Source organism: Puma concolor, chromosome A2, assembly GCF_028749965.1.
Source record: "Puma concolor isolate L17-30 chromosome A2, mPumCon1.1.hap2, whole genome shotgun sequence".
Classification (NCBI taxonomy): Eukaryota; Metazoa; Chordata; class Mammalia; order Carnivora; family Felidae; genus Puma; species Puma concolor.
The window spans coordinates 105,746,623-105,764,050 of record NC_141668.1 but is presented as its reverse complement, the minus strand read 5'-3'; the positions used below and the strand labels follow the sequence as shown (position 1 = coordinate 105,764,050).

The window sequence follows — 17,428 nt, the reverse complement described above, 5'->3', positions numbered from 1 at the left end:
CTTACGGCGCAGTAGATATTTGTTGAAGTCTGTGTGTGTATTTGCTAGGGTCTTAGAACTTCTATCAGTTAGGTAAGTTATCTACATGGTAACTAGACTCCTTTGTGTGGCCACCGTCCCCAACCGCACACTCATCTGCAGATTCATGGTACCCAACAGGCCTCTTCTAGTAATGAGTGATACATACCAAGTAATTCCACATTGTTATAATTACCCTAAGATGGAAATTCAGCTCTCACTGCTGAGAAAAGTTGTTAGGTATTCCACCGAAACGTCAATTAACGTCATTTCTAATAGGAAATACTTCTGGCGGAAGAAAAGATTTCTAATACATCTTTAAAAACCCAAAGTACATACATTTATTTTTTTTTCAGGTTGGACAAGCCCACTGAAAGTTACTCCTTTACCACGTCATCACGAAGCGTGCTCAATAAATCACACATATGTATTTGATGAAGAACCAACATGCACGGTAAGATTGTCTTTATGGGATGGGGTTACACAATATTTGCAATTCATTTCATTGTCTGTGTATTTGATATTTTACGCCCTGGGAAAAAAAATAGCTATTGTTTATAAAGTACTTCTTACGTGCCAGGCACCGTGCAGCCCTTCACAATGATTGTGTGTCATGTGTTATCGTTTGTCGTCCTGTAGCAATACTGTGGGGGAGGAGAGAGCAGGAAATGCTGATAGTGCCCAACCCAGATGCCCTTTCCTGGCAAGGGCACCCTCCTCCAGTAGCCATGAGTGGTGGCCACCAAATGCCTGACGGTCACCAGCCTGGAAGACTGCACCCTCCTACACGGTCTCCTCAGACTTTGGCCAATGGCTGACTGACTTCCTAGAGGAAACACACCTGAAACTAAGCAGGGTCCACATTCTCACTAACCTCCTGTCCCCTAGGGTGCTCCGACAGTGTATTACTTGAGTGAAAATCTTGCTTCCATCCCTGCTTCTGGATAAGGCAGTATTGTTATCCCCACCTTACTTGAGAAAGCTAATGCCCAGTGATGTTACATAACTGATTTTTTAATTTAATTTCAAGTTCGTTAACATACAGTGTAGTCTTGGCTTTAGGAGTAGAACCCAGGGATTCATCTCTTACCTATGACACCCAGTGTTCACCCTGAAAAGTGCCCTCCTTTTAATGCCTGTCATCCATTTAACCCATCCCCCCACCTGCCTCCCCTCCAGCAACCCTCAGTTTGTTCTCTGTATTAAAGAGTCGCTTACTGGGGCGCCTGGGTGGCTCAGTCGGTTAAGCGGCCGACTTCGGCTCAGGTCATGATCTCACGGCCCCGTGAGTTCGAGCCCCACGTCGGGCTCTGTGCTGCCAGCTCAGAGCCTGGAGCCTGTTTCAGATTCTGTGTCTCCCTCTCTCTGACCCTCCCCTGTTCACACTCTGTCTCTCCCTATCTCAAAAATAAATAAAATGTTAAAAAAATTTTATATATAAAAAAAAGAGTCTCTTATTTTAACTGCACACTAAGTATGAAACCAAAGTTTAAACCTGGGTATCTTTCTGAATTTAATGATTATGTTATTAATCATTTTTCTATGTGGATTTTATTGGCTCTAAACTCTTGCTATTTAAATGACTGGAATACTACCCAAGGGATATACAGACAGCTCAAGGATTTTTCTTTTTTTAAAAAAAATAGCTTGGGGCATCTGGGGGACTTAATTAGTTAAACATCCGACTTCGGCTCAGGTCATGATCTCACAGTTCTTGGGTTTGAGCCCTGCATCGGTCTCTGTGCAGAACCTGGAGCCTGCTTTGGATTCTGTGTCTCCCTCTTTCTCTGCCCCTCTCCTGCTCATGCTCTGTCTCTGTCTCTCTCAAATATAAATAAACATTAAGAAAAAAATTAAGAAAAAACCCCAGCTCTATTGAGACATATTTCATATACCACAAAAGTCATCCATTTAAAGTGTTCAATGTTTTTTTTTTTACATTTTTAAAAATTAAGTTTAGTTTTGAGAGAGAGAGAGAGAAAGTGTGAGTGGGGGAGGGACAGAGAGAAAGGGAAAGAGAAAGAATCCCAAGCAGGCTCCGCACTGTCAGCACCAGAGCCTGATGTGGGACTTGAACCCACGAACAATGAAATCATGACCTGAGCTGAACTTGGACACTTAACCAACTGAGCCACCCAGGTGCCCTAAAGTGACTGATGTATTTTTAAAGGTGCTCACGAAATGGAGCAACGTCACCACAATCTAATTCTAGAACATTTTCATCTCCTCAGAAAGAAACCCCATAGCCATTAGAAGTAAAGATGTGAATACTTCTAAGGAATCAGTGTCCATTTCCATGACCCCCATATGTATTCCTTTCCACAATTGATCTCTGCTTGTGGATTTATCTGTAACTGTCGTGTTAGATTTAGTTCTACTTTCCCCATGTCTTCCTTCACGATTGCGCAGACTGATTCGACCACAGAGGGGATTGGGGCACACGTCCCACAACTGCCAGTTGTACCACAATGAGTGGCGAAGGAACCAAAAGGGTCCCTCAAAATCTGTATCATCAGTGCCTCGTTTATCTAGATGCCATCCAGCCATGGTGGACTTCCTGCTTTTCCTTGTCTACAGACTTTCTTTATAAGAAAATCTTGCCTTTAGAAATGGGGGGGGGCGCCTGGGTGGCGCAGTCAGTTAAGCGTCCAACTTCAGCCAGGTCACGATCTCGCGGTCCGTGAGTTCGAGCCCCGCCTCAGGCTCTGGGCTGATGGCTCGGAGCCTGGAGCCTGTTTCTGATTCTGTGTCTCCCTCTCTCTGCCCCTCCCCCGTTCATGCTCTGTCTCTCTCTGTCCCCAAAATAATAAATAAACGTTAAAAAAAAAAACTTAAAAAAAAAAAAGAAATGGGGGTAGGGGCGCCTGGGTGGCTCAGTTGGTTGAGCGTCTGACTTCAGCTCAGATCATGATCTCGCAGCTTATGAGTTCGAGCCCTGCATCGGGCTCTGTGCTGACAGGGCAGAGCCTGGAGCCTGCTTCAGATTCTGTCTCCCTCTCTCTCTGCCCCTCCCCTGCTCATGCTCTGTCTCTCTCTTTTTCTCTCTCTCTCTCTGTCAAAAATAAATAAACATTTAAAAAAAAAAGAAATGGGGGTAATTTGGCCTGTTTTGAGCCATTCTAAATTCAGATAAAATGCAGAATGTGGTTGAAAGGATAAAGAAAACTTGTACTTACTAGTTTCACTCATTCCATCTCCAGACTTTTCAAAGAATCCATTGCTCCTGTAGGTAAGTCCTTTGAGAGCAAATTAAAGTAAACATTTTAAGAAATGAAAGGCATTGGTGCCTTTTGTTTTTCATTTAAGCTGCAAATTCATGGCAAGTCTCCATGTTTTATCTAGTTATCTATTTTAGAATTAGACTACTGAAGTAAGTGCTTGTCATGTAAAGGCTTATTAGCATCTTTATTTAAATTCAAAATAAGTTTAGACTTCTTCTCGCAGAAAATAAATCTGGATATTTTATTTCCAGTAGTAGAAACTAACCAGGTAACATGGGGCAATACTTCTAATAGGAAACAACTAGATTAATATTTCGCTTTTATTAAAATATCAAAAAGCTAATAAGGTAGAAGTGATTGGGTCAGTGAAAGGATGGAAACTTTAAAATGTAAGCCTAGCACTCAGGGCCACTTTGGCCATACAGGAATTTGCCATTCTAGAAGGGAAAGCTAAAACTCTGAGCCAGATCTTTGGTGGTCTCAGAAGTATAAAAGATCCAAAGTTGGAACTGATCTCTGAAAACAATCCACTGCTTTGGGAGGAATACCTGGAGGCTGGTTTCTTAGGGAAAGGATACATCAATAGGAAAAAGCCCTTAACCAGACTAAAGCCTGGCTTGGTCCGAGTAAATGAGAAAACTCTAAGTCTTGAACTGGTATCGAGGTGATCTTAGATTCTTATCATTCCCAGGATGCAGGCAGACAGAAACAAAACTTCTCTGGAGAAAGACAATATGTGACTAAGCCTTAAATTATTTCCATCAATAATGTTTTAAAATGTCCAGCATACAATCAATAGTAACCAAACACGTAAAGAGAAAGGGCACCGTGAATTAGAATCAGCAGAATGAAAGAAAACAGAAAGACACACATTGATTCTAGACATTGAAAATATGCAAGGAGAGAAAAGGTGAGTCCAGAATTTTTGTAAAGAAATTAAAAATTACGAAATGGGAAATTAGGAAATTGAGGGGAAACGAGTTCCAGAACTGAAAAATATCATAAACAAAGAACAGGGCAAGTGAGCACAGTAGCTGATCTGACACTGGTGGAGAGAATTGGAGAGCTAATAGGTAAATGAGGAGACACCATTCATGATAAAGCAAAAATGCACAGAAAAATGGAAAATACGAAGTGAGAGTAAGAAACATATAGGAAACAGTGAAAAAGAGGAACGTGTATTTATTTGAAATCCCAAATGTATAGATGAATAGGACAGAAGCAGTATGTGAAGATGTAACTACTGTATCTACCGTGTGCCCATTTCTGGGGGGTTCCTGGAGGGTGCCCTCACGTTCCCTGCTGTACATGGAGAGTTAAGGCCCCGCACAAGCACCAGATCCCACAGCAACAGCTTGTCAGTGTTCCTCCCAGCACCACGGCAAATGGCAGCCCAATTTTCAAGACAGAGAGATCCAAAACATGGAAGACACAAGAATGGAAAGAAATAGGAAATTCCTGAAAATTTTGTTCGCATTGTTTATGATAATTGCATTGCTCAGAATCTGGACCTCAGCAGTCCTTTTTTGTTAGCTCTTGTGAAATTTGAAGGAATTCTAGGAAGTTGAGGCATTTATGATGTTGACAGTGATGAAGGATCTTAATGCAGATGAACAATGCTGAAGTATTAGGACATAAAGGAACATCTCCTTCAATGTCTTGTCATAGAACCTAAGAAATATCTAGCATTTGGTAGAGAAATTTCCATTGAGTCAGACTTCAAGAACACTGATGAATTCAAATAGGAAATGTAGTCCCTTCCTTATGAAACAGTACACACAAACATGCAGAGAATAGAAATAGAAGATTCGCCAGCAAGAGAAAAGCTCCTATAAAGATTTGCTTTGACGGGCGCCCGGATGGCTCAGTCGGTTGAGCATCGGACTTCAGCTCCATGAGTTCGAGCGCCGCGTCGGGCTCTGTGCTGACAGCTCAGAGCCTGGAGCCTGCTTCGGATTCTGTGTCTCCCTCTCTCTCTGCCCCTCCCCCACTTGTGCTCTGTCTCTCTCTCTATCAAAAATAAAAAAACATTAAAAAAAGTTAAAAAAAAAGATTTGAGAAAACCGTGTAAACAATAAACTTCAGGATCTGCAAACGTTTCATAAAGAAATTGAAGATATATAACATATTGAAATGGCAGCTTATAAGACCTATCAGGAACTGGAAGCGATGGGTTTTAGAGAAAAATCCAGATTCCAATGAAAGATGATACCATGGTGTCAATGATATACCAAAATGCTGAAGAACTCGAAGAGAGCACAGATTTCAGAATCTTGGCCCCTTCAAGGGGAGGACCAATCTTACCCACACATTACACACCAACCTTATCAAGACATGACCCACGGGACACAGGTGGTTGTGACAGACCTCGTGAACTCTGCAAAGTTCACGATAAAAGATATTTTAGATGAACCGTGGCCAATTCTAATTTAGTGGACTTTTTAGAAGTAAAAAACTTGATGTGATTTTTGCCTTCCCACATGCCTTCTTTTCGCCAGGAGAGCCATTGTTTTTACGTGCTTGTTTGTTCTGCCTGTAACACAGCTCTTATTCTTATCAAGGTTTACATGTTCGAGAGAGACACAGAAACTACATCAATGATATAGCAACAGTTGATTTGGCAAAGATCCAATACATATTAGCGTACAACATTAACAATGGTAGGTTGACTTGGATGACCTCTATGTTAAACATAGATTTTTTTTTTTTAATCTGTAAAGACACTGAAATATCTGTTCGTGGCTCTTGCTGATAGGAGTCATTATAAAGTGTGTGGTAATTAATAGGACAACAGGATATTGGAGGATTTTGTATAGACAAAACTCATATAGTAGAATAAGGCAGCACAATTGGTTAATAAATAAATATAAATATAAATATAAATATAAATATAAATATAAATATAAATATAAATATAAATATACTGGGGCAACTTATTAGTAATAATACACATACACATACACACACACACACACACGCACACACACACACAAGTATACCTTCTTGCAAGGACCATTTGTAAAATTACCACGTATCATAAAACAACCTGAAAATTTTCAAATATTTAATTTTTAAATTTTTTGGCTTAGATTTTTTTTTTAATTTCAGTATCATTAACACACAGTGTTGTATTAGTTTCAGGTGTACAAGATAGTGATTCAATAACTCCTTACATTACTCAAATAGTTTATTTTATTTTTTAATGTTTATTTCTTTTTGAGAGAAAGAGAGAGAGCATGAGAGAGGCAGAGAGAGAGGGAGACACAGAATCTGAAGCAGGCTCCAGGCTCTGAAATGTTGGCACAGAGCCCGATGCGGGGCTTGAACTCACGAACCGTGAGATCATGACCTGAGCTGATGTTGGACACTTAACCGACTGAGCCACCCAGGTGCCCCTCAAATATTTTATTTTATTTTATTTTTTTCAACGTTTATTTATTTTTGGGACAGAGAGAGAGACAGAGCATGAACGGGGGAGGGGCAGAGAGAGAGGGAGACACAGAATCGGAAACAGGCTCCAGGCTCTGAGCCATCAGCCCAGAGCCTGACGCGGGGCTCGAACTCACGGACTGCGAGATCGTGACCTGGCTGAAGTCGGACGCTTAACCGACTGCGCCACCCAGGCGCCCCTGAAATATTTTAAATCACACAGAGTATGTTCTTTGACCACAAGACCATTATAACAGATCAAAAACCCTAGAAAATCATGCGTTTGGAAATGTAAAAATGTATTTATGGACATGAGTCATGGGCCAAAGGAAAAACATAAGGAAAATGGAAAATGTCTTGAACTGAATGATAACAGCAATATCATAGCAAAATGTGTGGGAATTAACTATAATAGTGCCTAGAGGAAAATATATAATCTTTGCTGGTTATGTAACAACAGAAGAAAACCTGAAAATTCAAAAACTGAGCAAACTAGTAAAACATGGCAAAATCCATTTTTTTTTTATAATGTACAAACCCCACACCTTCAACATGTCTAGGACACAGAGAAATACTAAATTTTGAATGACTGCAAGTTAAAAAAAAAAAAAAAGAAAGAAAACATAAAATCCTAACAAATCATGCTTCAAGCACTTAACAGAAGCCTTTTTTTCGGTAAATGAGGACAGTCTTGGAAAATGTGTGGTAGAGAGAAGCCGGCCTACTCCTGATCTAACAACCACTGCTAGAAAGATAGACTCCGTCTGCAGAGAAGGAATTTAAAAGCATACAAGACTTGAGGTGGCAGTCTTTGAAAGGCATTAATTGTTTAAAAGAAAAGAGAGTCGCCCTTTGGAGGTTGAGTGATGAAAAGGAAAAAGGGAAAGAGGGAAAGTTAGTATTTTGAAAGGCAAAGAATGAATTGAGTGGAGGTGAGACAACCCCTTTGATAACAATCGCCTGGGACGCCTGGGTGGCTCAGTAGGTTGAGCCACCGACTTCAGCTCAGGTCATGATCTCACAGTTTGTGAGTTCGAGCCCCGCGTCAGGCTCTGTGCTGACAGCTCAGAGCCTGGAGCCTGCTTCGGATTCTGTGTCTCCCTCCCTCTCTGCCCCTCCCCCGCTCATGCTCTGTCTCTCTCTGTCTCAGAAATAAATAAACATTTAAACAAAAAACAAAAAACAAATGCCTTCCAGGAGGAAACAACTTTATTAGGGAAAGTGCTGTACTTCGCCACACGGACAGAAGAGGGCAGCATTGAACTAAGAATATCGCGAACCACCCCAACTCCATCAAGTGAATGAAAGAAAATGCGATAAATCTATTCGAAGAAACTATAACAAAAGAAGAATCGAAATAAGAACCAAAATACCTTAGTAAGAATACAACATACCAAATCAACTATAAAACAGAAGAAAACTGTATTGTAACACTCCAAACTGAGTTACGTGTTTCAAACAAGCATCTGAGGATATGAAAAGCTGTCTTGATACAGATAATTGAAACTTAAATACAAATAAAATTGACAGTGAAAAAAAATGAAAGAAATGGAAAATTCATTCAGAAGCTAAGGATCGCACTATGCCCAAAGGAAAAGATATTCAAATAAAAATTTAAGAAGGGACACTGAAGAAAGGCAGGAAATCACCCAAGAGAAAACCGGAGATGAAGAATCAGTTAAAAATATCTGACTGAGGGGCGCCTAGGTGGCTCAGTGGTTAAGCACCCAACTCTTGATTTCAGCTCAGGTCGTAATCTCGCGGTTCATGAGTTCGAGCCCCATGTCGGGCTCTGTGCTGACAGCTCGGAGCCTACTTGGGATTCTCTCTCTCCCTCTCTCTCTACTCCTCCCCACTCATGTGCACTCTCTCTCTCAAAATAAATAAATAAACATTAAAAAAAAGAAAATCCTTTCTCCAAAGTTAGAAAATGAACAGCTACGTAACCCAAAAGAAAGTACAACAAGATATTTTAAAAGATAAGAAAAGAACATGAATGAAGTGTAGATGAAATGGAATAGCAGCTGTTGCCTTTACTTTTCTGCCTTAAACAGAGAAAATTGGACACAATATGAGAAATAATAGTTTGCAAACACTAGAGAAAAGGCAGTGACGGATTGCAATCTCTAAGGAAGGGAAAATATGTGAACCCTCCGATTTCACCAGGTTACTCCCTGGAGGCAATTTCTGAGCAACAGTCAAGGGAAGGGAAGTCTGTACACACCTTTCGGCTCTTGTTGAGCTGAGGAGAAAGAGATTGGGGCTCTGGGGGACCCAGGCATCCAAAGTTTGTGGACCAGGGAACCAGAGAGGAAGGGGGCGCAGAGACAGTGCTCTGGAGAGCTGGGGAGGACAATGTGCAGGCCCGTGAGCACCGACCTGTGCACTGACAAGAGGAAAGTACTGGAACTTGAGAAGGACCAGACCTGCTGTAGAGAACTGCATGATCATTCTCTGAAACGCCAACAGCGCAGGGGATGGTTCAAGTGCCCGCAAAACTGGAATGAAGATACCTTGGAGGACACAGGACGTCAGGCAGGATCTTCAGAAGGATGTCACTTTTCTAGTCAGGCTTTCTTAGCCCTACTCCAAAGGTTCCCGTGGACCTGCTCTGACAGGTTAAAGGCAACCCTCAAAAACATCCATGGACTTCCAGTACTTAACTTTGTGCTGGAACATATTCTAACGCTACTTAAGAAAAAAAAGTTAACAGAGAACCCAGAAATGGACCCACAAACGTATGGCCAACTCATCTTTGACAAAGCAGGAAAGAATACCCAATGGAATAAAGACAGTCTCTTCAGCAAGTGGTGCTGGGAAAACTGGACAGCGACACACAGAAGAATGAGCCTGGACCACTTTCTCACACCATACACAAAAATAGTCAAAACGGATGAAAGACCTAAATGTAAGACAGGAAGCCATCAAAATCTTTGAGGAGAAAGCAGGCAAAAACCTCTTTGATCTTGGCCATGGCAACTTATACTGAACACATCTCCAGAGGAAAGGGAAACAAAAGCAAAAATGAACTACTGGGACCTCATCAAAATAAAAAGCTCCTGCACAGCGAAAGGTAGGAAACAATCAGCAAAACTAAAAGGCAACCGACAGAATGGGAGAAGATATTTGCAAATGACATACCAGATAAAGGGTTAGTATCCAAAATCTATAAAGAATTTATCAACCTCAACACCCAAAAATCAAATCATCCAGTGGAGAAATGGGCAAAAGACATGAATAGACATTTCTCCAAAGAAGACATCCAGATGGCCGACTGACATATGAAAAAATGCTCCACATCACTCATCATCAGGGAAATACAAATCAAAACCACAATGAGACACCACCTCACACCTGTCAGAATGGCTAATGTTAACAACTCAGGCAACAACAGATGTCGGCGAGGATGCGGAGAAAGAGGATCTCTTTTACATTGCTGGTGGGAATGCAAACTGGTGTAGCCACTCTGGAAAACAGTATGGAGTTTCCTCAAAAAATTAAAAATAGAACTACCCTATGTCTCAGCAATTGCACTACTAGGCATTTATCCAAGGGATAAAGGTGTGCTGTTTCAAAGGGACACATGCACCTCCATGTTTATAGCAGCACTGTCAACAATAGCCAAAGTATGGAAAGAGCCCAAATGTCCATTGATAGATGAATGGATAAAGAAGATGTGGTATACACACACACACACACACACACACACACACACACACACACACAATGGAGTATTAGTTGGCAATCAAAAAGAATGAAATCTTGCCATTTGCAACTACGTGGATGGAACTGGAGGGTATTATGCTAAGTGAAATTAGTCAGAGAAAGACAAATATCATATGACTTCACGCATGTGAGGACTTTAAGAGACAAAACAGATGAACAGAAGGGAAGGGAAACAAAAATAATATAAAAACAGGGAGAGGGACAAAACATAAGAGACTCTTAAATATGGAGAACAAACAAGAGGTTACTGGAGGGGTTGCGGGAGGGGGGATGGGCTAAAAGGGTAAGGGGCATTAAGGAATCTACTCCTGAAATCATTGTTGCACTATATGCTAACTAATTTGGATATGAATTTAAAAACAATAATATTTTAAAAAAATAATAAAACAAGTTATGGGGCGCCTGGGTGGTTCAGTTGGTTAAGCGTCCAACTTCAGCTCAAGTCATGATCTCATAGTTTGTGGGTCCGAGCTCTGCATCAGGCTCTGTGCTGACAGCTCAGAGCCTAGATCCTGCTTCAGATTCTGTGTCTCCTTCTCTCTCTCTCTCTCTCTCTCTCTCTCTCTCTCTCTCTCTCTCTATCTCTCTCTTTCTCTCTGACCCTCCCCTGCTTGTGCATCCTCTCTCTCCCTCAAAAATTAATACATCAACATTAAAAACAAAGAATAAAACAAGTGTTAGCAACCAACAACCCAATGTTTAAAATAGGTACTCAATAGAAATTAATTTTCATGCCAAGAAGTAGGGGACTAGTTCCCATACTCAGGAGGAATGGTCAATCAAGAACATGGGACCTGGAAGTGGTGGACAGGAAGGAGCAAGCAGACAAGGACGTGTGCAAACACAGCTATTACACACACGTTCCATACATTCAGATGGTGAAGGAAACCACAACCACGAGGTGAGGAAAATACATGGTGTAAACAGGACTCAAGAGGCCATTTAGACATGAAAAACACGATACAATGAAAGATAAATGGATACACTTTTCAAAGCAGATCAGACACTGCAGGCTAAAAGATCAGCAGGTTGAAAATGTAGCAACAGAAACTATCCAAAGTAAAACAGAAAACATATAAGTAAAACACCAGTTAGCTTGGGGATGATAGCAGGCCGTTTAACACGCGTGTAACTGGCATTGCAGAAAAGAATGGAAAATGGGGGAAATAGTTGGGCCAACAGTGGCCAGTGTTGTTCCTCATGATTTAAATCTACAGACCCAAGAAACTGAACCAGCGCCAAGCTGTAGAAAGATAAAGGACACTGTGCACCTAAGTTAAATTGCTGGAAAACGGGGATACAAAGGACATCTTGAAGCAGTTAGAGGAAAAAAGTCCATTATACACAGAGGAGCACAGGTAAGAATGACAGCAGGCTCTTGTCTGAATCTGTGCTCACTAGAAGAAAATGGACATATGTTTGCAATGTCAAAAGAAGTTCATTAAGAACACATTCATCAGCAACAACAAATTTCAAAAAGAAGGCAGAGTAGATATTTTCAGAAAAAGAAACCTGAGGCATCTACTGCCAACCGACCTAAGGAGGTTCTTCAGACAAAAGAATATAGTGTAGGTGGAAATTTGAGTTTGTTCAATGGAATGAAAATGAGGTCAAGAGACACGGTAAATGTGTTGTAAATAGAAAATGCTATTCTCCATTTTGAAATACTGCAAAATATCCTTTAATATTTTTTTAAGTTTATTTATTTTGAGTGCGCGTGAGAGAGAGAACAAGCAAGGGAGGGACAGAGAGAAGGAGAGGGACAGAATCCCACTAACAGTACAGAGCCTGATGCGGGGCTCGAACTCATGAACTGTGAGATCATGACCTGAGCTGAAGCCAAGAGTCGGACACTTACCGGACTGAGCCACCCAGGTGCCCCAAAAATATCATCAAATGTTTAAAGCAACAACAGTCGCAATGTATTTGGGGCATACAGCACATGTAGAAGTCCATCATACAACAATAGCACCCGGGAGGTCAGGATGAAAATAGGCATATGATATTGTAAGTTTTTACACTATTCATGAAGTGGTGTAATATTATACTTTAAATCCTAGAATTAAAGACGTATAAAGTCTTAGAGTGACAGTAATAACAGAAGCCAATCAATCAATCATAAGCAATAAGCTAATAGGGGGAGACAAAATGAAATTCTACAAAGAAAAAAAAAACCTCAAATAATACAAAAGAAAGTAACAGAAAAGGAAAAGGAGGAGATGAAACCAACAGTAAATAAAGCTATATTGAAACCAAATTATGTCAAATGTTATATTAGATAAATTTAATGTAAGGAAATAGAAAGTCAGACATTTTTATGTTGGAGAAAAAAAATCAATACCCAACTATATGCTGACTACAAGAAAACCATGGTAAATAGAAATAGAAAGTCAGACATGTTTATGTTGGATAAAATAATCAATACCCAACTATATGCTGACTACAAGAAAACCACAGTAAATAGAAATAGATAGGAGTGTGGGATGGGAAAACATCTACCATGCGCGTTTTCTTACTAAGTTTTTTTGCGGTCTCAGTGCCATCCAAATCAATATCTTGTCTGTATCCACGTGGAGTTTGAGAAGTGCTTTATAAAAAGGATACAGAAAAGCAAAGGATCAGAAATGACCAAGACTGTTACTAACAAAAGGGAAAAAAAAATCAATACTTTCTCAGGATCAAAACTCTTAGCAAACTTGGAGACTTGGAGGGGACCTTCCTCAATCTGCGATAAAGCATCTGTGAAAACCCTGAGGCTAAAGCAATGATGATGTAAGACTGAATGCTTTTCCCTTAATATCAGGAATAAGACAAAAGTGTCTGCTCTTACCACTATCATCTTCCATTTAGTGGAGGAGACAGCTATTGCAGAAAAGCAAAAAAAAAACCAAAAAACAAAAAAAGAAATAGAAATAAATCCATCTCTGGGTAGAGATGACATGATGGTATTTATAAAAAAATATCCTCAGAAATCTTCAAACCAACTGCTGGATGTAATCTTTAATTTAATGGGAGGCATAGGCTTATGGTTAATATGCAAAAGTCAATTGTAATGTTAAGTATCATAAGCAAACAACTGGAAAATGAAAGTTTAGAAGATTCCACTGACAATAGTACCAAAAACCGCATAGGATTTAATAAACACGTGCATTTTTTCACTGAAAACTATAGTATGTTACTGGTGAAATAAATTAACGAAGACACAAATAAATGGAAAGTAAGCCAGGTTCATTGGCTGGAAGGCTTGTTAATTTATTAAAACTTCCCCGATTGATCTCTAGATTCAATGCAGACCCTATAAAAATACTGAGAAGATGTTTTGTGGAAATTGACCAGACGGATTATAAAATTTCTATGACATGAAAAGCCTAAAATATAAAACAATTTTGAGTAAAAATAAAGTTGGAGGATTTGTGCTCTCTGATTTTAGGTTTGACTGTGAAGTTGAAATAATCAGCACCAATTGGCAAAGTGATTGGCAAACCTAGCAATGGAAAACAGTGTCCAGAAACGGAGCCATCTACTACATTGTTATTTGATTTTTAAAGAATGTGCCAAGGAGGCCTGGGTGTCTCAGTTGGCTAAGCGTTGCACTCCTGATCTCAGCCTAGGTCTTAATGTCAGGACTATGAGTTCAAGCCCTGTGTTGGGCTCCACACTGTGGTGAAGTTTACTTAAAAAAAAAAAAAAAAAAAAAAAAAAAAAAAAAAAAAAAAAAAAAAATGGTGATATACTAAACATTTCAACTGAAAGGCAGAGATGATCAGAATGGATTAAAAAAGCAAGACACAACTATATGCTATTTACAAGAGGTACGCTTTCAGTATGAAGATACAGATCAGCTGAAAGTAAGTGAATAGAAAGCATGTTAGATTCATGTGATATATTCACTGTAATCATATGCTGTAGCATAAAACAAATCTTCATATGTTTAAATGTATTGAAATAATTCTACTTGTGTTCTCAAACCACCACAGAGTTAAATTAAAAATAATTCACCATAAGATGTTCAGGAAAGCATCAAATGTTTTAAAATTAAACATCACATGGGGCGCCTGGGTGGCGCAGTCGGTTGAGCGTCTGACTTCAGCCAGGTCACGATCTCGCCGTCCGTGAGTTCGAGCCCCGCGTCAGGCTCTGGGCTGATGGCTCAGAGCCTGGAGCCTGTTTCCGATTCTGTGTCTCCCTCTCTCTCTCCCCCTCCCCCGTTCATGCTCTGTCTCTCTCTGTCCCCCCAAAAATAAATAAACGTTGGAAAAAAAAATAAATAAAATTAAACATCACAATTCTGAACTATCCATGGGCCAAAGAAAAAAATCACAAGAAAAATTAGAAAATGTTTTAAACTGAACAATGATGACACTATAACCTATTAAATCTTGTATGATGCAGTAAACACTGCTGAAAAGAACAATATTAGCCTTTTATCCTTATATTAGAAAACAAGGAGGTTCTGAAAATTAGTAATTAATAATTAAGACAAAAGAATTGTTAAACAAGAAGAAAGAGGGGAGCCTGGGTGTTTCAGTCAGCTGAACATCTGACTTTGGCTCAGGTCATGATATCGTGGTTTGTGAATTCGAGCCCCCTGTTGGACTCTGTGCTGACAGCTCGGAGCCTGGAGCCTGCTTCGGATTCTGTGTCTCCCTCTCTCTCTGCCCCTCCCCACCTTGTGCTCTCTCTCTCTCTCTCTCTCAAAAAAAAAAAAAAAAAAAAATTAAACAATTTTTTTAAAAAAGAAAGAGAATTAAAGAGTAGAGATCAATGGAAAAGAGAAAAGCTACATGAGAGAAAACTTTAAACCAAAAGCTGTTTCTTTAGAAAGATCAAGGAAAGAGATCAATAAAAGACATTTTATTAGTACGATCAAGAAAAAGAGAGAGAACACATATTAGCAACATAGGAAATTAAAGAGTTTATTACTACTGATCCTGAAAGCAAAATAAGAAAATATCCTAAACTATATAGTTTGACAATTCGTTTAGCATCTTAGGTTAAATGAACAAATTTCTTTACAAATACAACTTACCAAAATTGATACTAAATAAAATGGAACACCCCCGATTGATTATGAAATGAATGCCCCCGATTTATTAAAGGAATTTAATTCTTCTGATCAAAAATCTTCCCACACTGAAAACCCTAGGATCAGATGATTTCGTTGCTGGATTTTGTCCAACATCCTAGGAAGAAATCACATCAGTCTAATGTAAGTTATTTCAGAAAATAGAAGGCACACTTTCAAACTAGTTTTAGAGGTCTGACTTAACTAATATTCCTGAACCAGACAAAGACATTACAAAAATTAAAAAAGAGGAAATTACAGACTAATATTCTTCATGTACAGAGACACAAAAATTATTACCAAGTATTAACATATCAAAGCCAGTGATATATAAAAAGGTCAGTATATTGTGATCAAAGGAGGTTTATGTCAAGAGTGAAAGTATTTCCTTAACGTTCAAAACTCAATCAGTAATAATTCATCCTACTGGTAACCATCAGTATGTTCTCTATAGTTAAGAGTCTGTTTCTTGGTTTGCCTCTTTTTTCCCCCCTTTGCTCGTTTGTTTTGCTTCTTAAATTCCACCTGTGAGTAAAATCACATGGTTGATACCTGTACAGAAGAATTGGGGGATAAGGTAAGGCCTGCTGTGACTTTGCCGGGAGTCAGCAATGTTCACCAAACAGCTTTTAGAACCATTTGATAGAAACACCAGGGCAGTGTCTTCCAGAGAGCAAGTGGTGGAAAACTCTGGGAGGAAAAAAAAAATGAAGAGCAGGGAAGATGCTTCCAAGAAATGTGTTAATGTAGGATGGAAGGAATCTGCCCGTCTTGTCTGGTGGAGGAATGTAGGGGGCCGCCTCCTCCATGCTGGGTATAACCTCCAATGGGCCAAAATAGCACAGGAAATAGCTTCTCTCAAATCCCTGCCTGTGGGTGATTACACAGCCTTCTCCCATGCACAAGACCAGGTACACAGAGACTGTTTTGTGGTACGTGAAGGAGCAAATGTGATGGACGCTGGACGCACTGTGCTTCCAAATGCCCTTCCTTGCCACAGGCTTGCTGCTGGCACCTTGGGAACGATGGGAGCAGGTTTGGGATTGGCCATTGCAGCCTCTACTTTGGCCAAGATAGAGCCCAGGGCAGTGGGTCTTCTGTGTGGAAGGAGACAGTGTATTGGGGTCTTCTGCACCCAAGTGGAAACCATCTGCAGGCACAACTTGCCATTCGTACCTTTAGTGGTGATTCACAATGGAATTTGTCAAAGTGTCAACGCGGACGCTTGGAACGAAATGTTAATATTTGGAGATGCTACTGCAGTGCCCCTTCCAGTCTGTCTTCTGCCAAACTCACATTATAAGCGAGTTATAACTGTGTTTTTTAGAGGCAAAGAGTATCTTGTACAAACGCCAGAAGAACTCCAAAATTCACTGAGCCAGAGCGTGGCAGACACAACTAAACCCTCTTCTATCAATATCATGACTAAGCCGTGAGCCACATGGAAGGCCCAGGATTTTCACTGGCTGGCCCACTGTAATACATAAATAAAGATGCCAGAGAGTGGTCTTGAGGAGTTTTCTCTTTCTTCTAAGATGGAATTTTATTTTCCACAGCAAAATTACTAAAATATTAAAATTAAAAAAAATTCTGAATGAAAAAAAATATATATATATATAATCCAGCCTAGCAACAGAACGATTACATGATTTCACTAGATGTAGCTTTTTTAAAAATTTTTTTTTAACGTTTATTTATTTTTGAGACAGAGAGAGAGAGCATGAACAGGGGAGGGTCAGAGAAAGAGGGAGACACAGAATCTGAAACAGGCTCCAGGCTCTGAGCTGTCAGCACAGAGCCCAAAGCGGGGCTTGAACCCACGGACCGCGAGATCGTGACCTGAGCCGAAGTCGGCCGCTTAACCGACTGAGCCACCCAGGCGCCCCTCACTAGATGCAGCTTTAATGAAATTTAAAGAAATACAACAAACAGGTTTAAACAGAGACTAGAAATAGGGGAAGGAGGAAGT

At 40.0% G+C, this 17,428-nt stretch overlaps 1 protein-coding gene and 1 pseudogene across 2 annotated transcripts in view; both read left to right on the top strand.

Annotated features, from left to right (window-relative positions):
• SPMIP7 (sperm microtubule inner protein 7) overlaps window positions 1-17,428 on the top strand; it is a 55,318-nt gene that overhangs the window by 7,825 nt on the left and 30,065 nt on the right. For both annotated transcript variants that reach the window (XM_086697116.1, XM_086697115.1), the window contains exon 2: window positions 375-472. In XM_086697116.1, the coding sequence (XP_086553242.1) occupies window positions 375-472 (98 nt within the window). The remainder of the gene's footprint in view (window positions 1-374; window positions 473-17,428) is intronic.
• On the top strand, window positions 15,930-16,946 carry LOC112860182 (2-hydroxyacyl-CoA lyase 1-like; annotated as a pseudogene).